The sequence below is a fragment of the Balaenoptera ricei genome, chromosome 16 (assembly GCF_028023285.1).
Source record: "Balaenoptera ricei isolate mBalRic1 chromosome 16, mBalRic1.hap2, whole genome shotgun sequence".
NCBI lineage: Eukaryota > Metazoa > Chordata > Mammalia > Artiodactyla > Balaenopteridae > Balaenoptera > Balaenoptera ricei.
Genome location: NC_082654.1, coordinates 18,070,495 through 18,092,026, shown reverse-complemented (window position 1 = coordinate 18,092,026; position 21,532 = coordinate 18,070,495). Strand labels below are relative to the sequence as shown.

Below are 21,532 nucleotides of genomic sequence, written 5' to 3'. Positions count from 1 at the left end.
TTCCCACATGCCATGCAACAACTAAGCCCACACACCACAACTACTGAGTCTGCGCTCTAGAGCCCTTGAGCCAAAACTACTGAGCCCCCGTGCCTAGAGCCCATGTTCCGCAACAAGAGAAGCCACCGCAATGAGAAGCCCGCACACCACAACAAAGAGTAGCCCCCGCTCTCCACAACTAGAGAAAGCCCGCGCTCAGCAACGAAGACCCAACACAGTCCAAAATAAATAAATAAATAAATAAATTTTTTTAAAAAAAGAGTTTCGTGCTGGAGCTTTCTCTCTGGACGATGGTCCACGGTGGGGTAGACCAGCTGAAGTTGATAGAGATCAAATCGAGACGTTAAATCAATGTTATACCACGCGGGAGATAGCCAACATACTCAGAATATCCCAATCAAGCATTGAAAATCATTTGCACCAGCTTGGTTATGTTAATCACTTTGATGTGTGGATTCCACATAAGTTAAGCAAAAAAAACTTCTTGACCATATTTCCGCATGAAATTCTCTACTTAAACTTAATGAAAACGTTCCATTTTTAAAACAAATTGTGACAGGCGATGAAAAGTGGATACTGTACAGTAATGTGGAATGGAAGAGATCGTGGGGCAAGTGATATAAACCACCACCAATCACACCAAAGGCCAATCTTCATCCAAAGAAGGCGATGTTGTGTATATGGTGAGATTGGAAGGGAGTCCATTATTATGAGCTCCTTCTGGAAAACCAAATGATTAATTCCAACAAGTACTGCTCCCAATTAGACCAGCTGAAAGCAGCACTAGACAAAAAGCGTCCAGAATTAGTCAACAGGAAACACATAATCTTCCATCAAGATAACACAAGACCATTTGTTTATTTGATGACCAGGCAAAAGCTGTTACAGCTTGCCTGGGAAGTTCTGATTCATCCGCTGTATTCACCAGACATTGCACCTTCGGATTTCCGTTTATTTCGGTCTTTACAAAATTCTCTTAATGGAAAAAACTTCAATTCCCTGGAAGACTGTAAAAGCACCTGGAACAGTTCTTTGCTCAAAAAGATTAAAAGTTTTGGGAAGGTGGAATTATGAAGTTGCCTGAAAAATGGTAGAAGATAGTGGAACAAAAGGGTAAATATGTTGTTGAGTAAAGTTCTTGGTGAAAATGAAAAATGTGTCATTTATTTTTACTTAAAAACCGAAGGCACATTTTGGCCAACCCAATATTTTAATTACTCCTCGGTGTTACACAGCAGTAAAGAACATGAGCCCTGGAGATAAAAACAGGCCTTATTTTGAATTCTGGCTCCATCATCTCGTAACTTTGTGACCGCGGGCAAGTATGTAACTTTTCTACCCTGGGGTTACTCACATGTGTAGTATATTATGGATGGTAATAGCACTACCTCATGGGTGGTGTGAGGATTAAATGAAATAGTGCACAGAAGCTCTTGGCACCCAGCTTGATATAAGGTAAGCCCTCAATAGATGCTGGTTATTATTACTAGATATGGCAGTATGTATTATCTCTGTCTCACAAAACAGAAAGCTGGAGTAGAGCAAGATGACAGCCGTTGGCCAGCTCCCAGGGTGATTTTAAAACAGTTCAATTCCAAGCCTATCCTCACACCTGCAAGGAAAGTAAAATAGGATTGGCCCCATCTTTAGAGGCTGATGGTCATGATTCAGACAGGCACCGCATCAGTGAGGATGCAGGTTGGGGAGGATCAAGGGAGTGATACCAGGAGGAGGGTCCCACCCTCTTGAGTTTTATTCTTGATGGGTTCAGTTTGAAAGGAGCTGTGGGAGAGACTTTTCAGGGGCGGGAAGGGACCCCAGAGGCCCCCCACCTGGTCTGGGAAGGCTTCTGGACACAGCAGAAAGAGCAGACGGTGGCCGCTGGGAGCTATAACCTCAAAAACGCTTCCCAGAAGGCCGGAATCGCCATGAGAAAGCGGAATTCTGTAATCACACGCCCAGCAACTCCAAGCCCCACGGACTCAGCTGGCCTGAGTTCAGCAAACCTACCACAGTCAAGCCACTTACCCTGCAAAGCAGTCCGATTGGAGCCTTTCAGAGTGATGACGAGCTGCCGCCCATCCCAGAAATCCCTTCTGGCCGTTATCATCTCCTTCACGGTCTCAGCATACAGCAGGACTGCATCGTGAAAGTAGGCAGAGTAAGGGCTCACCTTGGATGAGGGAAGGAAAGGCAGGGTAGAAAAAGGCCCACGGTGGTGCTGAACTCTCTTAGCTTTTACTTGTCTGTGAAGCGTTTGATTTCTCCGTCAATAAAAATTAATTAATTTTTAAAAAGATTAAAAAAAAAAAAAAGCCCATGGCCTGCTACGTCACAGTCCGGGCTCAGTTAGAAGCAAGCTTTCTCCATCCTCTTAACACTGTAACAGAGCACACGTTCTCCATTATTCCACAGAGAAAGGAAGACCCTCCACGTATCCTGGCCTGTGCTGGTATACCTACGTATCACAACTGCACTTTTCCTCCTTAGGCCTTGTTTTCTCAATTAGATTGCATGATCTTTCAGATTGAGAACAGCTTTTTAGGCCATAGGCAGGAGGGAATATGGTTTAATTGAAAGAGGGTGGATCTTGGAGTCAGGTTGGCCCTGGTACTTACTGTGAGACTTGGGGTAAGTTCCAGAACCTCTCTGAATCTCTCTGAATCTCGGTTCATTCATTTATAAAATGCGGATAAAGCCACTATTGTGGTGAGTATAAGGATAGTTAAATGAGGCAGAATAGGTATAGTATCTATTGTACAAACTGGCACATAGTAGGTCTTCAATACTTCATTTAGTCAACAAAAATGCATGTGCCTACTAGGTGCTAGGCACTGTTCTTCCCATAGAACCAGGTACAGAGCTGACACTTAGGAGATGACTCCCCAAATATTCATTGATCCACCATCTTTCCTTGTGTGTTGGGATCCACAATCGGCTGCCTCATTCCAAATGGAACCCTGGTCATCAGTAGCTTCTCATCGCCTTCAGGCTCAGCTTGGCCCCGCTCTGGCAGGAGCTCCAGATCTGGACAATGGTCTAGTTAATCAGACACTTTGCCCCATCATCCCACACATACTGGAACTACCACTGGCTCTCCTGGCTGCCTTCTCAGAACATCTTCTTGCCTTGACCTGCCCTAGCTCCACATCTCTGACTACTCCATTCTGGTTCCTGGTCACGGCATCCAGCTGGGAAAGGAGACTGTCATGGTCTGAGCTCCCACTGATATCTGTTCTGCTACTTCTGTGTACTATGTCATTAGATACTCAAAACCACAGTCTGGAAGGCAGATGTCATTATCAGTCCCATTTTTGGGTGAAGAGACTGAGGTGTAGGGAGGTTAAACAATTCACCTCAAAGCCCCGTAGTTAGTAAATAGCAGAATTAGGATGGAAGCCCAGGACTCTGACTCCAAAGGCCACCCAATCACCCATCTAGTAACCTCTGTCCTCCGCATGGACCTGGGGTGCCGATTTCACAAGATCTCATCGGGCCACTGTTTGTTTGGGGCTGTGGAAGATGCAGAAGTGTGTGTTTGTGCATGTGTGTGCGTGTGTGTGTGTGTGCGTGTACGTGTGCATGTGTGTGTGTGTGTATGTGTGTTAGGAGCCTGGGGAGTGGAGGAAGAAGAAGGGGAATAAGAGGGAAAATGTAAAGGCCAAACACAGATATTCTCAAGGAAGGGAGGAGGGACCTGTGTAGGAAGACCCCCATCAGACCTGCTCCAGCATGTGGAGGGGGCCGTGGAAGGGCGGTCCCCGCAGCCTTCGGTGGACCTGCTCTCGGAAGCCTTCATCTCCAGGGCCTTCTCGGGAGGAGCTGAGGGCTATGAGAATCACTGACTTGTAGACTGAGGGAAAGTGCATCGCCTTCTGATTTGTCAATACCTCCTTCCAAAAACTGTCCTGAAAAATAATGAAATAAATGTAGCCGTTCTGTAGGAAATACCCTAAGCAATAGTCAACATCAACTTTATTTTTTTTTAATTTCATTTATTTATTTTTGGCTGCGTTGGGTCTTCGTTGCCACTTGTCGTTGCTGTGCACGGGCTTCTCATTGCGGTGGCTTCTCTTGTTGCGGAGCACGGGCTCTAGGCCCGCGGGCTTCAGTAGTTGTGGCGCGTGGGCTTAGTTGTTCCATGGCATGTGGGATCTTCCTGGACCAGGGATCGAACCCATGACCCCTGCAATGGCAGGCAGATTCTTAACCACTGCGCCACCAGGGAAGTCCCCAACATCAAATGTGAATTTTTATTCTAAACCTCGGAAACACAATGACTCTGGAAGACTTTGCCACGCAAAGTCTATGTTTTCTAGTTAGCTTCGAAGCAGTGGGCAGGAAGCCAAAAAATCAATCAATAAATAAGAAAAGATTACTTGGGGCATCGAGCAACTAATATGTAGAAAGCTTACCTTTTAACAATGGGCGGCAAAAACTTGAGAAACTTACAATTGTCAATTCTCAAATTTCTGCTTGTGGCTTAAATGGTTTGTTATTATCATTATTACCTACATTATTATTATTATTATGAAAGTAACACCCACTCATTGTGTGTATATATGTGAAAGACGGTAAGATCTTCCCCAATTTCCCTACTGCTCCCTCTTGTCTCCTCTGAGAGGTATCCGAATGTTCTAGACGTGTACAGAGGTGTGTGTGAGCGTATGTGCATTTTACATAAATAGTATCATGCTATAATGGTATTCTGCAACTTGATTTTTGTCAGCTTCAGCCTATATTGGGAACACTTTTAGGGAATGGATTTATGCTATTCTTTTTTTAAAGCAGCATGAATTCACTTGCATGGACGTCGTGTGGTCTATTTTTAGTCCTATATTCTTTCTGCACTTCCAGCCAAATGGAATTTGATTATCAAGGTTTGGGGAGAACGTGACGAGGGGGTTGGCAGGACTTCCCTGCTGATCCTGAGACTTGGTGCACCCTCTCCCCTTCTCGTCTGTCTGCAGGCAGAGGTGAGAGGACAAGTGAAGAGAAAGGGGTGGACGGCAATGAAAAGGGAAGGTAGGGGGAGGTTCTGGAAAGCTTGGCTTACGATTAGAATTCCAACTGGCTGCCCAGCGAAACCTGAGACACTTTTGGCAATCTGAAATACTTAATGACAAAAAGATAAAAGAGGGCTTCCCTGGTGGCGCAGTTGTTAAGAATCTGCCTGCCAATGCAGAGGACTCGGGTTCGAGCCCTGGTCTGGGAAGATCCCACATGCCGCGGAGCAACTGGGCCCGTGCGCCACAACTACTGAGCCTGCGCGTCTGGAGCCTGTGCTCCGCAACGGGAGAGGCCACGACAGTGAGAGGCCCGCGCACCGCGATGAAGAGAGGCCCCCGCTCGCCGCAACTGGAGAAAGCCCTCGCACAGAAACGAAGACCCAACACAGCCAAAAATAAATAAATAAATTAATTAAAAAAAAAAAAAAGATAAAAGAAACCTGGAGCATTATTATGCATCTTCCTGTACTCCGTGTCACCCCATTTCAACTTCTTATGATCATATAAAACAAGCTCATTTTAGAAAGATAAAACTGCTGGAAAAATTACACAGTGTGTCCATGGCTAAATATCAATACCAGGGGCTTTATTTTAGAAGCCTGTTGGTGTAGTGTGGTGGTTAAATGTACAGACACTGAGGCCAGCCCACCTGGTTTGACTACTAGGTCTCCCTCATACTAGTCGTGTGGCCTTGGTTAAGTTATTTCACCTCTCAGGACCTCGGTTTTCTCATCTGTAAAATGAGGAAGATGAAAGTGTCTCCCCTTAGGGTGGTGTGAGCTGAAATGAGTGTTGGTTTATCAGGCGCTCACCGTGGGGCCTGGCACTTAGTACACACTCCGCAAGGCAGAGCTGTTGGGGTCAAGGGCTCAGTCCCAGAGTCCAAAAGACTAGCTTAGGAGGTCCAAGATCTTGGATAAGTTACCCTATTTCTCTAAGCCTCAGTTTTTTCATCTGTGAGTTGGAATGCTAATAATCTGTACCTTATAAGGTTGTTGGAAATATTGAATGTAATGACGCATGTAAACAATTCATGGACTCTCTATCTGCCTCACGGGGCTGTTGGGAAAATCTAGTGCACAGATGCAGGTATAATGTATAACTCGGTACTCATGGGAGGTACGTGGTACATGTCAGCCATCCCTATCGTTACCAAAAGAACCAAACCACCTACAGATTGCCTCATTAGACCAGCGTGTTGGTTTCTCCAGGCCATTGTTGGGGCTCAAACACAGGTGGCCATGGAAGAAAAGAAAGTGAGAGCCACCGAGTTTGAGAGCCTTTGGGGAGGTCTCAGCCACCCGGGAGGAATGACGGTTCTTCCTCAGCTGGTGTTTGCTGATGTAGACTACAGAGGACCAGGCTCCAGAACCAGCAGCCTGGTTCAAGGCCCGGGTCCCCGTCCCAGGAACTGTGCAAACGAACTCTGGGTAGGTTCTTTCAATTCAGTCTCAGTCTCTTGATCTTAAGTTGAGGTCACAAGAGTAGCTGCCTCCTAGGGTTGAGTATTCAGTGAGCTAATGCATCTGGCACATAGCAAGTGCTGCATGCTTGTTACCTCTTCCTGCGGGAGCCGTTGACGACTCATCAGTACCCACCTCCAGCTGCTGCAAAATGATAAAGACGAATTCTCCTGTGTGGAGTCCCAGGTTCTCTGCAGCCGGCAGGATAAGTTTTGCATCTTCTGAGCTGCAGATTAAGATAAGAACTGTAAGAGAAGACAGTCAGCCAGTTGCACATGTGTACACACACACACACACACACACACAGATACACACGTTTTAAAGTCTAGCCTAAAACCACTAGAAATGAGACATGAACTTTGTCTTTCCTTGAGCATGCTTTAGGAAATAGGAAGGTCTAAACTGTTCCCAGAGCGTGTCCTTCTTTAATCATGCCGGTAGCATACAAACTGGCAGCTTTCGTCTTGCGGAACTAAAGCCTTCGCTGCAGCTCTCTCCCAAAGCACAAATCGAAAAAGTTTGAGACCACTTCTGTGCTCTAGTTTCTTCGTTTAATTGACTCAGAACAATAGATCTGGCTTGTGACTCATCATCAGGTAGGTTGCGTTGACGGAGGACCTAGAACCAGGAGCATTTAGACCGTCTGAGATGGGATGGGGGGAAAAGGAGTAGGCCATGGTATTTTTCTTCCATCCAAACACATCAGCATGCTTTTTGAGGGACCAAAAATGAAATACTGATTTATTGTTATGTATTTATTTTTAAATTGGAGCATGCCTTTTTTTTGCTTCAGAATTTTTCTTTTTAATTGAGGTATAATTGATTTACAATGTTGTGTTAGTTTCAGGTGTACAGCAAAGTGATTCAGATATAGATATGCATCTATATATACATCTATATATACACACACACATATATATATTCTTTTTCAGATTCTTTTCCCTTATAGGTTGTTAAAAATATTGAGTATAGTTCCCTGTGCTATACAGTAGGTCCTTGTTGGTTATCTATTTTAGTGATTTATTTACTTTTAATAAATTTATTTATTTATTTTGTTTTGGCTGCGTTGGGTCTTCGTTGCTGCTCTGGGGCTTTTCTCTAGTTGCGGTGAGCGGGGGCTACTCTTCGTTGTGGTGCGGGGGCTTCTCACTGAGGTGGCTTCTCTTGTTGCGGAGCAGGGGCTCTAGGCGCACGAGCTCAGTAGTTGTGGCTCGTGGGCTCTACAGTGCAGGCTCAGTAGTTGTGGCGCACGGGCTTAGTTGCTCCGCGGCATGTGGGATCTTCCCGGACCAGGGCTTGAACCTGTGTCCCCTGCATTGGCAGGTGGGTTCTTAACTGCTGTGCCACCAGGGAAGTCCTTAGTGACTTATTTTTTAAATGAGTTAAATTTTAATCTATTTACCTGAGCTCCAGCTAGGTGCCAGGCAATGCGCTAAGCATAGGATACAACAGTGAGCAAAATAGAAGGTCCTTGTTCTCAGGGAGCTGACATTAAGACAGACAATATACAATTGAAGAGATTAGAGAGATCATTCAAGATTCTAATGAATGAAGGGGGAAAAGAACGCTGTGATACTAATGTGGGGAGGGGGAATCGCTCCATGTCAAGTAGTTGGGAAAGGCCCCTCAGAGGAGATGGGATGGACTCTGGGCTGATTCAGGAAGGATGAGAGCAAGCTACCTATGGAAAGAGCACTGGGCGGGATGAGGTGGGATTGCAGTGGAACTCCAGGCCAAGGGATACCAAGTCCCAAAGTTCCAAAGCCAGAAGGAGCTTGGTTTATTGGAAGAAGAGAAAGGAGTCAGCTACTAATTCCTGCTAGAAAGTAGAGTCTTAGAGGCACCACAACAACAACATTCACTATGGTGTGTTGATCAGTTACTATGTCCAGCACTTTACAGGCATGATCTTATTTAATCCTCACCGTTCTATGAGGTAGGTAAGATGATTGTCTTTGTTTTACAGATAAGGTACCTGAGGCACAGAGAGGTTAAGCTACTTGCTCAAGAGCACACAGCTAGAAAGTGTCAGAGGCGGGTTTCAAACCTAGGGATGTCTGTCTCCAGAGCCCATTCTCTGAACAAACACCCAAGTCCAAGACCCAGCCCACCTAGCAGGTGTTTCCAGAAATTACTCTGTACATCATAACACTATAGCATCGAGGATTTCACTCTAGACAAAAAAAAGTTTCTGTTGGTTGGTAATGCTTTTATGTATCCTTAATTTTATACTCTGTTTTCATCTGCTTTTTACACTCATAGAAAAATGAAAAATTCTTAGATTTTTTTTCCATCATTTTTTTCTATTTGCCCCTCTAAACATAAGCAACAGAAGATTCTTTCCTACTTACCTCTGGAAATCAATGACAGGCTCCTAAGATTCTCTTGAAAGGCTGGATTGTTGGTGGTGTATTTCATGCTGAAATGGGATTTGAGTTCATTCCCTACGACCCTCCACAACTCATCCACTCCATCCCAGGAGGAAGTCCCAGAGTGACCTCCAAACAGCCCAATGTGTTTCCAGCCCAGGTACTGGAGGCTTTTCTGGAGCACATCACCGACTCTGTCCATGCATGGCACAAGTTTCACATAGGTGTCATATAAGAAGTTGTTCTCCAGTTTTGCTGTTTGTCCAACAAAGTCAAACATGGGGAAGCCAGCAAACCAATAACCTTGAAAGTAACCAAAGGGATGTCTTTCCATAATTGAGTTTTGCTACACTCCAACCCCATTGTAAAATATCTGTATAAACTTTGGATTCAGTGAGTCTATGGGTCATACTGCCCCTCTCTTTTGGAATATTGATGATAACGTCTTGGATCCAACTTAAGGATGCAAAACCTCAGAGCACAAGAGTAACAATAGCCAGCATTTATTGAGTGATTACTATGTGCCAAGCACTCGACTAAGAGCTTACATATATTATCTCAATTCTTACATTTTCTATCAGGTAGGTATTATCATCTCATCTTAGAGATGAAAACATGGGGGCACAGAAATGTATTAATAAGTTCCAAAACTAGCAAATAGTGGAGCAGGCTTGGAATTCAGGTAATGTGGTCACAGAGCCACACTCATAGGTACTACTCACTTTTTCTTAATTTCGTACTTATTCATTTTCCACTAGGAGCCTACTATTTACAGGGAACTTCAGAGACCTTCCTCTTAAAAAGATCTTGTGATCAACTATTACAGGAGTTAAGACGTGTAAAAACAGCTGTAGAGTTAAATATGCCCTTCAATATTTATAGACAATAGATTTAGAGGAGCTTAGAGAAGTAAGAAATTACTTCTGATTTGGGAATTAGAGATGTGAACGATGAGGGTAGAGGGATAAAGAAAGGCTCCGTGGCATTTGAGCTTGACTTTGAAGAATGGGTAGGCTTTGTTAATCAAATGGGGAATGTGTCAAATGGGGAATTCTAGGAGACACTAAGATTCAAATTCAAATGTAAACTTAACTCTATAGCATCCACTAATGTATTTTTGAACGTGAGAACTGTGCTGTCCCATCTATTCAGCCTTTGCATCTATACCTCTCAGAGCACAAGATACCCAAGGATGTCAACAAAGCTAATCTCATTAGCTAAACAAATACAAATCATTCACATCTCTCATTTTCTTGCCTTAGCTTACAGGAATCTGTCATACTTCATCCTTTCCCTCTTTCTTTCCCATCACTGAATAATTTATTATACATGCCAAAGGGAAACCTACACAAACAGATGTTATTTTTCTATTTAAAGCCAAGCATTCAATTTCTTCTTAATTTTTCTGAGCCACGTGGCTGGCAATGTTAGAGTGAATAATGAGTCTATATCCAACAGCACCAAGGCCAAACAATCAACAAGTTTGTTAGTGAACATCAAGTTAGTAAGTGAACTAACAATTATTGATTTGAGAGGCTTTCTTTAGAGAGAGTATTAATTGTTCTAATTGCATGGTCTAATTACATCTCAAAGAAATGGTACCCAAGACTTATACAGTTATTATTTATAATAATGTCATCCAAGTCAAGAGATTATTCAAGTCTATACCATCATCTTTAAGACCACCCTTTCCAATGGAAGCTCAGAGTTTCTTAGAAGGCTGTATACTCTACCTCTGCTGCTTCTGGGCAGGTTGGTCCAAACAGGGCAGAAATTTCTTCTTTCTGGACCTGGTTGATGAAAGGAGCAAGAGACTCCTTGGCGCTGCAGGTTGAGTTGGTGTAAGTAAACTCCCAGCTGAAATTTCCGAAGTCTGCCAGCTCAGAGTTGACCTTGTCCACGGCAATCTGGAGTCCGGCACCCAGCCTTTGCACATTGAATGGATGGGAGATGTTCCAGGGGTCCTGGAACCCCCCGGTGAATTTAGCAGCCTCAAGCCATGTCACCAGGACACTGACAAAGGGCATCAGAACTAAGGTTGCGTGGCCAGCTTGGCATTCAACCCCCAAACAGAGCCCAGATCCGAGTGGGGCCTCAGCACCTGTCCTGGGAGCCATGGATGGGGTCAACCACCTGTATCATTGCAGAACCCTGGGAGGCTTAGCCTCCTGACCACTTGTGCCCAGAGCTTAAATGATAGTGCGCAGTTCCCTGAGGACCACAGCTTGCTTTCTCTTCAGTGCTGTTAATTAACCAAAACCTTCCCTTTCCAGAGTCCGTCCTAACACATCTAGAAGCAGAAGTCTTGTGGAAGGAGGCTGGGACAGGGAGCCGGCAAGGCCCTGGTAATTGATCCAGTGGCACCACTGTCAAACTCCATGGTCCTTGGCAAGCCACATAACCCCCACTCCCTCTCAACCCCCCAGATCCCTCTCCACTAGTAAAATAAGAATCATGGGAACCACTCAAGTATAGACAGATGGCCTAGGCTGGAATTCTGACTCCATCACATATCAGTGGTGTAACCTAGGACATGTTACTTTCCCTCTCTATGGCTTCATCTCCAGATCCGTAAAATGGGGATAAAATTTAATGGGACCTTCCCCAATGTGATATGGTAAAGATGAAAAGAGATCATACAAGTCTGGTGCTTGGTACAGCGTCTGGGCAAAGGGAGCCACCTTGTCAACATTAGATGTTAGATGATGGTGGTGATGAGGATGACAATAACGATGATGATGGGGTGATTGATGATGTTGATAGTGCAATAATGGTTATTATTATCACCTGCCGATTCCATCTTATAAGAAATTTTTCTACAATGAGTGAGCTAATGGTTATGAAAGGGTTTACTCACAACTGGCACAATCTGTGTCCCTCACCCTGGTCTAGGGTGCCATGGAAAGGTTACTGATGGATGAATACTAATTCTCCATCTGCATAGGTCAGGGCAAGGAGCTGGGGGCAGTTCTTCGTTGAAGAATTACATATGAAGTATTACATAGGTAATACTTCACATGTAAAGTATCACTTTGTATGAAGTATTACAGGGATGGCAAGACCCTTGGGAAGCCATTATTGTCCCCAGGTAAGATGACCCAGCCATCAGCCAGGCAAATGCACATCAGTATAGAGAATTCAACTCTGACTACCATGGACTTTCTTTTGGACCCTGGCAGGGGAGGGGCTGGCATCTCCCACTCATCCACTCATCTCAGGATCATGTTTTTTTTTTTTTTGGCCACGCCGTGTGGCATGCAGGATCTTAGTTCCTGGACCAGGAATTGAACCCATGCCTCCTGCATTGGGAGTGCAGAGTCTTAACCACTGGACCACTGGGGAAGTCCAGGATCATGTCTTTTAACACAGAAGACTTGCTGTGGTTCTCAAAGCTTGATCTAAGGACCATCTACATCAGTCTCTTCTGACGGTTAAAAAGACGGATTCCAGGGCTCCACTCCAGACCCTATGAACCAGAATGTCTTGGGTTTACTCTGGAAATCTGCATTTAACAGACCCTCACATATCCCTAAGTACACTAAAGTTTGAGAAGCTCTGAGACAGTCTGCAGCTAGAGAGAGAAGGAATTGCCAATAACTATTCACTACTCAATTTCCTTCAGTAGCAAATTCCCAGAATGGGATTACGGAGCTTTAGCTCTGACCTGCCTCAGAAGGGCATTTCAAAACTGCTGGATTAGAGGGGTTGCTTTTCTCCAAACCAAATTCATCGTCGCTTCTTCCTCACTGAACTTCAGAGTCTCTCTCTCCTCTGCTAGGACAGCTTAGTGTCAATTTGCAAAGTCATAAAGACTAAAGTCTAAATTCTTTAAAGTCTGAGTCTAAGGACTCCCTTGCTCTAATCACAGGCAGAATTCCATGGATCTTTTTGGCTCAGATGCTTACCAGATGTAAGTAGCCTTGGGCGAGTCAGTTAAATCTGTGCCTTAGTTTCCTCAGCTTCAGAAAGAGCTTAATAATGTCCCTCTCAGAAGGATGTTGTAAAGATATTGTGAGATGACATAAATTAGCACAGTACCCTACACTTAGTAGGAACTCCGTAAAGAAGTACTCCAAATGGGTGTGTCATTGCATAAGTTGGGGTCTCAACACTAGGATTGTGAGAACAATATTTCTGATACACTCTGTGTCCCCCCTCTCCCCCTCCAATATACAAACTTCTTAAAACTTGTATTCCTACTCTGGATAATTTGAGATTCTTTGTGTGTACAGATTGCCTTTCCCTGAGAACATTTGAGGCCAGATGACTGTGTGTGTTCCTCTTTGGAGCCTCAGATCCAGTACAGTGTTGGGCCAGTAAGCGTGCAAATTCATACTAATCATAATAAGTATTTTTTTGTATTGTAAGTGCTTATAAGTGAGCATGGTCAAAACCAGAAGAAAATGCCAATGATGTTCAGTGTCGGTGGGAATTTAAGAAATAGACATACACTGCTGGTAGGAGTGTTGATTGACAGCAGTTTTCCCATATGCACCCAAAAGCCTTAAGAATATATATGCACCTTTGACTCAGAAATTCCAATTTGGGGCATTTATGATAAGATTTAACCAAAATGCTTTTTTTTTTAAATTTTTTTCAAAAATTAGGCACAACCCCCATGTTCAATTGTAGGGGCCTGGATGAGTAACATGGAGTGAATCCATGTGACTGAGGAGGGCAGTCATTAAAAATGATATATTAAATGTGCACTTACTGACTTAGAAAAATAGTCACAATTATTAAGAGAGGAGGCACACTTTAAAACAACATGAATAGTATTCCATTTTTTGTTGTTTTTTTAAAAAGCACATAAAGTTGCATAACAAATATTATACACACCAAACGAATAAAAACTCTGGGTGATAGGAGTTATGGATGTTTTTTCTTCTCTGCTTAATTTTCATATTTTTATCTTCATGTCTTTGCAATAAGGAAGAAAAGTGAAAGTTTTAATTGAAAATAAACCCTACAGACATATTTGCAGAGTGAAATCACAGGGAGTTACACTCATGCTGTCTGAATTCCTGGGTCAGGAGCACTTCACGTTGGTCTGGACCCTCACACTTCTACGCACTTGGCTTATTCTCTGCTGAACTCAGCCCCTTCCATGTCTCCACTGCCCTCAGAGGGGGAGGGAGACAGAGATGCGGTGGTCCAGGTAATGGTGATCATCGTCTGGAAACCATTGCCATGATAACAGCCCCACCCACTTTGTACGAAGTGCTTGATTGGCTGGAGTGGCAAGGCCTGAGGTTAAAACCAGGGAGATTGGTAGGGACTGTGGCTGCTGGAGGGGGCACACTGTTCTCCACTTTGCTTCTCCAGCCCTGCTCTCTTCTAGGAGAGTCTTATGCCTGCAAGTTACCAGTGGTGGTAGATGGGGGAGACCATGTTGTTTTATCCCACAATGCTTTGGAACAAAAGTAATCTGTGCTTGACCCCCAGAGATGCAGAGCTTGGTTCCCTATGTTAGCATTTTGATTCCTAGATACGTTATCCCATCTCTGTTTCCTGAAAAGATTATTACAGAGGGAGGATTCTCTTTTTCTAATTTATAGTTTCCTCACTGCTGACCAGCTGGGCCATAAATCAGATATAGGGCCAGCTGTTCAGCATACAAAATCAGATAAGATTAGCTGTATCCAGGGTGATGGGACTAGCTTTTTTCTACCTGTCCTTCCTCCCCTCCCACTTGCCCCTCCCTCCCTTCAATTTGTAAATCTGTGGCCTGATCACGTTTAGAGAAAACGGAAAGGTTTGAAATGATGTGGGTTGGAACTTCTCCAGAAGGTGAGAAACAGAAACAGGTGTTTGGCTCACTTGGAATACAATAAAGTCAGGCTGGAGTTTCCCACCTGGAGGGAAAGACCAAGGGAGAGACAGCCATCACCTCTGCCCTCACACTTTCTCACACCTCACGGTGTGTTCTGGGAAGAGGCAACACCTTCAGGCTTCCAGAGTCTATAAGACTGGATCTGAGCCTCCGTTTTCTTATCTGTGAAGTGGGCTGAGGGAATGGCAGAGGGCTGAGACTTCTGACCTTACCAGCTTCTTGCCCTACAACCCTAGGACCCTGGTGGATTCATAACTACCCAAGTACTCCATGCTCAGTGATGGCTGCAGTTTCGTTCCAGGTCTTGCTTACAGGTTCCTAAAGGGAGCATTCCTGAAGGTCTAGCATACCTTGTACCAACCATCCTACAAGTAAGCGCAAGTCAAAAGTGGCTATTACCTACCGGGGTATGAACTTCAAACTTCCCTGTTGTGTTCTCAGCACTTGCCAATAGTTGTGATGCAGTCAAGTAAAAAGAATCTCCTGGTAAGTAAATGTCTAAAGAGCCATAGGAGAGTGGAGTAAAGGTTGAACTTGCACGAAGGGGAGATTGTGTTTCTTAGATCTGCAACAAAAGGCAATTCCTTGAATCCAAATCCACCCCTTTATGCACAGACTACTCCCAGAAAGCCGAGGATGGGGCACTGGCCTTGGCTTTCTGATGAGGACATGCTGATTGTTTCTGAAAAGGTTGATGTGAGGGAGGAGAATCCTCCCTCCTGGGGACACTGCCTGTCTCATCTGTACTTCAAACTCTTGCTATTCGTCCTGAGCTACTGAAATAGACTCTTCCTCTGGCCTGTAATGCGTTGCTCTTTCTCATGCCCATTTTTACCAGGAATGGGTTTTTTTTTTTTTTTTTTTATTAGCATGTTTTTATTTATTTATTTATTTTTGGCTGTGTTGGGTCTTCATTTCTGTGCAGGGGCCACACTTCATTGCGGTGCGCGGGCCTCTCACTATCACGGCCTCTCTTGTTGCAGAGCACAGGCTCCAGACACGCAGGCTCAGTAGCTGTGGCTCACGGGCCTAGTTGCTCCGCGGCATATGGGATCTTCCCAGACCAGGGCTCGAACCCGTGTCCCCTGCTTTAGCAGGCAGATTCTCAACCACTGCGCCACCAGGGAAGCCCCCCAGGAATGGGTTTTTGATGCCTGAGTAGTTGCTGTTGACAACCTGGAGCTTCTAATCAATACTTTCAAGTTTTCTTCTGGCTACAGATCTAATCGGAAGTTTAGCAGATTGATCCAGCCTAAATGCCAGATTTCCGATCTGAAGATTTATTCTGTGTTTTTTGATCCTGCCTCCCAGATTACTGTCCCCAGCCCCTAATTAGCCTTTACATGAAGAGCAAAACCTTCCAGAAACTAGTGGGGAGAAGGGGCAGCTGTCTGCTCAGTAATCAAGATACTAAATGTTCAGCAGTGATGGAATGACTTTCCAAGCTACTGTCCATAAAATTTTAAGTGTTCCAAGAACACCTTTGTTGTCACAGTGTCCCAAACACGGAGCAAATAAAGAATGTGTCCTTGCCTTAACGCATCTTCCTCTGGTGATTACACACTTTTGACCCATAAAAATGATACGCTTCTCCATCCAAGCCAATAGGGGGCCTGGGTAGCACCAGGCTTGTCATCTGGGTGGTGTCTCTCTGGTGCGTAGCCATCTAAAGCCAGGCAGGATATTCCTCCAGGCTCCTCCACCCTTTACAGCTTCTGGTCTGCAGAGACCAGTACCCCTCCCACTTCCTGGCGTTTCCGTTCTGCTCGTGTTAAAAGCTCCCAAGTTGCTCCCTAGCCAGGCACTCAGTGATGTTCCCCCATGTTGCGAGCCCAGGGAACCAAGGCTGCAAAGCAGAGGACGATGTTCTTAAAGGCTTGGCAAGGGGGGAGGTGTGATCGTGGCTCCCCCAAAGTACTGATGCTCCTGTCTGAGATTTCTCCCACACTCCCCTGTAAGAGGCAGTGTAGCAGAAGGGTGGGGAGCACGGGTTTGGAATGAGACTTGAGCTGGCTGGGACAAGTTTTGTACTATCTGAACCTCAGTTTCTTCATTTTTAATTACCCTGATGAGCTCATGAGAGGATTAGATGAAGGAACAGATGTTGAACACACAGCGTAGTGCCTGGCCCGGAACAACGGTCAGTGAATAGTAGCGGTTCTATAATAAGGAACTATTGCTTCCGTCAAGATCATGACCTCTGTTGCGTGGATGTATGTAAACCGAAAGGAACAAACTGCTGCTGCTACAGAACCCAGAGAAACAGGTCAAAGATCTCATTGTCTTCAAGTTCACCCAGAGCAGGTATAACATGCTGACACTGGGTAACACCACCTTTCACCTGTGTCCTATAGGCATTAAGACAGAGGCTCTTTGGTCTAAATTGGTGTTGTCCATGAAAAATAGAGTGTGAGCCACTTAGGTAATGTTAAAAATTCCCAGCAGACAGATTTGAAGATTAAAAGAAACAACTAGAATTATTTAGCTAGTTTATCTGAAATATTATCATTTCAACATATAATCCATATTTTAAAAATTGAGAGTTTATGTTATTTTCTTCGTACTAAGTCTCCAAAATTTGGCATGTGTTTTGTACTTAAACACATCTTAGTGCAGACTTTCTTCATTTCAAGTGCTCAGTTGCCACGTGTAGCTACTGGTCACAGTATTGGACAGCGTACATCTAAATCTTTGCTCTGAGCTACGCTTCTAACCAGCTGGGAAATAGTGATGTTTCCTATGGGGTTGTTGGAAGTTCTGGGAATTTAGAGCTGCCGCCTCTCTGAGGACCTTCACACTTTCCATCTGATTCTTAAATGCTCTTGGGATGCTCTTGCTGATAAAGGTGCAAGTTGCCTGTGTCACTGCGTTCCAACCTCGTTGACATCGTGACACTGAGAATAACAGTATTTATATGACACACTGAATCCCCTAGGTGGGGCTGGCCGTGAGCACACCCAGCCCTGTGAGGGCTGAGGCATCAGTATCTCTTGGCCCACCAGTGTCCCATGGCTCGCCAGTTGGGAAGCTCAGGTCCAAGCCTGCAAGGCAATCTGCTCTATGAGTGTTATCTGGGGGAGGGGAGGCACAGGGGGAGTATCTGGGGTTGAGGGAAGCTGTTTATTGCAATCTGTGCAAACACCATTCTTGTCAATCAAGTGCTCATGCTTAAGTAACACTTCCTTCCCACAAAGAATGAGTAAGTGGCCTCAAGAGCTCAGGTGCCCAAGCTGTTACTGTCAGTGACCCGAGTTGAGCAAAACAAGCTGCTCCAGACACTGAGCTGTGGGGTCAGCTTGTCCCGTGTGGCTAACACTGGGGCCCAGAATAGCACAGTGGCCACTCCCAGCCCAGCAGACAGCAAAGCAGAAAGAGCTGGGGATCGTACAGCTGAAAGATGTGGTACACTGCCCCCCCAGGCCGCCTTCAACTGCGGGAAGCAAGGCTCTGTGTGGGAAGTGAGCTCAGCATCAGGAAGGATGTCCAGGCAGCTGGGAAGCCCTTCTGAGGAGGGGAAAGGGAGCTGTTGTTCCACCCTGGGCATCAGGTTCCCAGGGCTGGCATTGGGCTCTCCTTCCTCCAGGGCAATGGCTCTTAATTCTCTTTGAGATACCAATCAGAGTTCCCAAGAGAAATATATAAACACACAGGGTTTATATATTGCATGCGGTTCATGGGATGAGTCATCCTTAATCATAGACATGTACTTGGGCTCTGGACTCAGGATGACCTGAGCTCAAAATCCACCTCTAAGACTCTGCCAACTGTTGGCCACATGCCTTGGGCAAGTAAACTTGACCTCTCTCAGCCTTTCCTCTTCTGCAAAATGACAATAACTTCTTCATAGGGCTGCTGTGAGGTTAAATGTGGTATTGCAGATAGCTCAGCGCAGTGGGGCCACATGGCAAGTGCTCGACAATATTCACGATCATCTCGAAGGCCTTCACAATGGAGCTGACCTGGGAACCTAAGATTGCTCCTCGGTAAGGTGTACTTTGAGCGCCATTAGCCTTTTGAAACATCAGATAACCAAGGAAAGGGTGGGTATGGAATTCAGATCATCGGAATGGTCGGTTAGGGCATCTTGTTAAGAGTTTAGGGAACTTTGCCCCTTTCTTTTCACATCTCAGTGGAAGGCTAAACTTCAAAGTCAGCTCTGCCATGTGGGAAGCTAAAGGTCAGTCCATCACAGCTTTCATTTTGCCCACTTTGTGCCATCACACCCTCTGCCCTGCTGTACAGCTGACTCTAGGGAGGGACATGGCATTCTGATTCATCACTACTGAGTCAACATGAATAGATGCAGCCTATAGCTCTAGGACTCTGCTTCTCTTTCTTCTTGGGCCATGTTGCCTGGCTTCTAAAGACTTGGATTAGCAGTCAAAACAGCCTCAGATCCTTCCTAAATAAGTGTTCACCGGACCCCACACGTCCCAGCTACTCCACACACCTTGTGCCGCCCCTTCTCATCTCCGGCTTCCTTTTTTGCCCTCCCTCGGAATGCCTACAGTGAGCATCGTTGAGTAGCTAGTCCATAATCTGAATCCAATGAAGTTTGCTAAAGCAGACGAGCCAGAGGTACAAGATGAATCATCTGAATTCTGAGGGCAGAGGTTTTACTAAAAGGAGAAATTCCACTTTCCCCTAGAGGGACTTCATGAAGGTTCAGTGATGTCTGGAATCTGGAAACACCCCAAAGACCTTTAAATAATATTTGGTTCCCTGACTGATTCACACCTCCCAACCTGCTCTAAAATCTGCCTTGCCACCAATTCTGCTCCCGAATAAAGGTATCCTTTTCAGGAACAAGCTGCGAATCACCTGGCTTTGCAAATTGGCCTGAAATTATTTTTTTTAAAATGCTTGCCCTCACCGTCATCATCATCTTCTTAGGAAGGTAACGTACCTGCTCTGAGCCTCCATCTTTTCACCCGTACAAATCATAACTACCTGGAAGATTTACTGTGAGGGCCAAACGATGTCCTTGTCACAGAGCCTGGCTCCTGGCAGCCACTGAAGCTGTTAAAGGTGTTGTCCCCACTTATACCTCGCAGGTTTGTTGAGAGTTAGTTTGGAGGTGTTTTATAAGTTGGGAGGAGCTGAACAAATGCACAGTGGCGTTATGTAACGTTGGCCTACTGAGCAGGTCTTGCTTTCCCTGCTTTCAAAACTAGGGGAAACCTGGTTCCTGCTTCCAAAGAGCTGCCAGCCCTATGGTGAGAGGTTTCTTGGCTGTTTCCAGACTGTGTTACAGAACTCTGGAGTGTTGGCTTCTGGTCTTCTCGAACTGTTGTAAATGAGATGTGTGGTTCCCTTTTTTTTTTTTTTTAATTAATTTATTTATTTTTATATTTATTTTTGGCTGTGTTGGGTCTTCGTTTCTGTGCGAGGGCTTTCTCTAGTTGCGGCAAGCGGGGGCCACTCTTCATCGCGGTGCGCGGGCCTCTCACTATTGCGGCCTCTCTTGTTGCGGAGCACAGGCTCCAGACACGCAGGCTCAGTAGTTGTGGCTCACGGGCCTAGCCTCTCCGCGGCATGTGGGATCTTCCCAGACCAGAGCTCGAACCCGTGTCCCCTGCATTGGCAGGCAGATTCTCAACCACTGCGCCACCAGGGAAGCCCGATGTGTGGTTCCTTTGTCCCTACGAAAGGGGAAGGAGTGAAGGAGTGTATACTGCTCCCCCTGACCAGAGCAGAGAGTATGTGTGTCAGAACTGCAGCTGTTGGGTCAGGCACCTCACCTCAGGCACCTCACCTGTGAATGACATAAAACAATGAAGGTTTGCACTTTTTAGAGGCCATGGGATGCCTGGACAGGAAAGGAATTTGGTTTTTATTGATTTCTCAATGCATATGGCTGTGGGAAGGCAGGGAGAAGCAGAGGGTGTTGCAAAGCCTTATCGAACATGTGTTTTTTTGAAGGGAGATGTTATAGGAAACCATGGTTGATCAGGAGACAGTGTGGCCTGCTAGGGCACCGGAGGCCTGGGTTCTGGACTTCCCTCTCCTACTAAGTTGATGCCTCACCCTAGCCGGCTGCTTCACCTTTTGGTGTCTCAGATGCCCTTGGGAATAAAGTTAAGGTTATTAGATCAGGTGATGCCCCCTCCACACCCGCACTCATACCCACATGGGTCGTCTAGCTGGGATGCTGTCAGCACTGACTTACACTTACCTAAAGGAGAAGAGTGAGTGGCAATAACTCCTGCTGTTGTCAAAGCACCCTCCCTGGGTCTTGGCCCTCTCGCTGGTCTTGAGCAACACCTCTCTTCTAGAACTCATCATGAGTTCCACTCTGTGTTAAGTTGTCCTCCCAACGGCAGGATCACCAGAGCCAAAACGACCCCATGCAGAGTTCCTTTGAACAGTTCAGTAGTTGAGCCCGTGGAAGGCGGGGTGGTTGCTTGGAGCAGTGGGGGTCCAAGAGCGTCCCCAAACCAGCAGCCTCCACATCAACTGGAATTGTGAGAAATGCAGATTCTCAGGCCCTGACCCAGGCCCACTGAATCAGAAACTCCAGCATAGGCCCAGCAATCAGTATAACAAGCTCTCCAGGGGACTGTCATGCTCACTGGAGTTTGGGAACGACTGGCTTGGAGCATCTTGCTCTCTGGCTAGTGTGGCGTCAGCAGGTGTTCAGTGGGTTGCTACTTAACACAAGTTGACATTAATCTAATCAAGTGGGACCTCAGCCCCCAGTTCCCATTGAACTGTATCTTCTTTAGCCACCTCTTAGAAGCCTTTTCTCTCTGGTCCTACGGTAGGACTAGGGCTCCATGGCAAGAAGTGAGCTTACAGAGTTAATGCACCTACGACCTGGATAAGAATCTGGCCAAATAAGACCTCTATGTCAGTGAG

At 45.5% G+C, this 21,532-nt stretch overlaps 1 protein-coding gene across 1 annotated transcript in view; it reads right to left on the bottom strand.

Annotated features, from left to right (window-relative positions):
* Positions 1 to 10,958, bottom strand: part of LOC132351058 (guanylate cyclase 2G-like) — a 40,469-nt gene extending 29,511 nt beyond the window's left edge. The window contains 6 exon segments of the mRNA XM_059900767.1: positions 2,029 to 2,173; positions 3,723 to 3,908; positions 6,608 to 6,717; positions 8,824 to 9,126; positions 9,129 to 9,144; positions 10,575 to 10,958. Of these exon segments, the coding sequence (XP_059756750.1) occupies positions 2,029 to 2,173; positions 3,723 to 3,908; positions 6,608 to 6,717; positions 8,824 to 9,126; positions 9,129 to 9,144; positions 10,575 to 10,958 (1,144 nt within the window).
* Between the last annotated feature and the right edge of the window lie 10,574 nt (positions 10,959 to 21,532).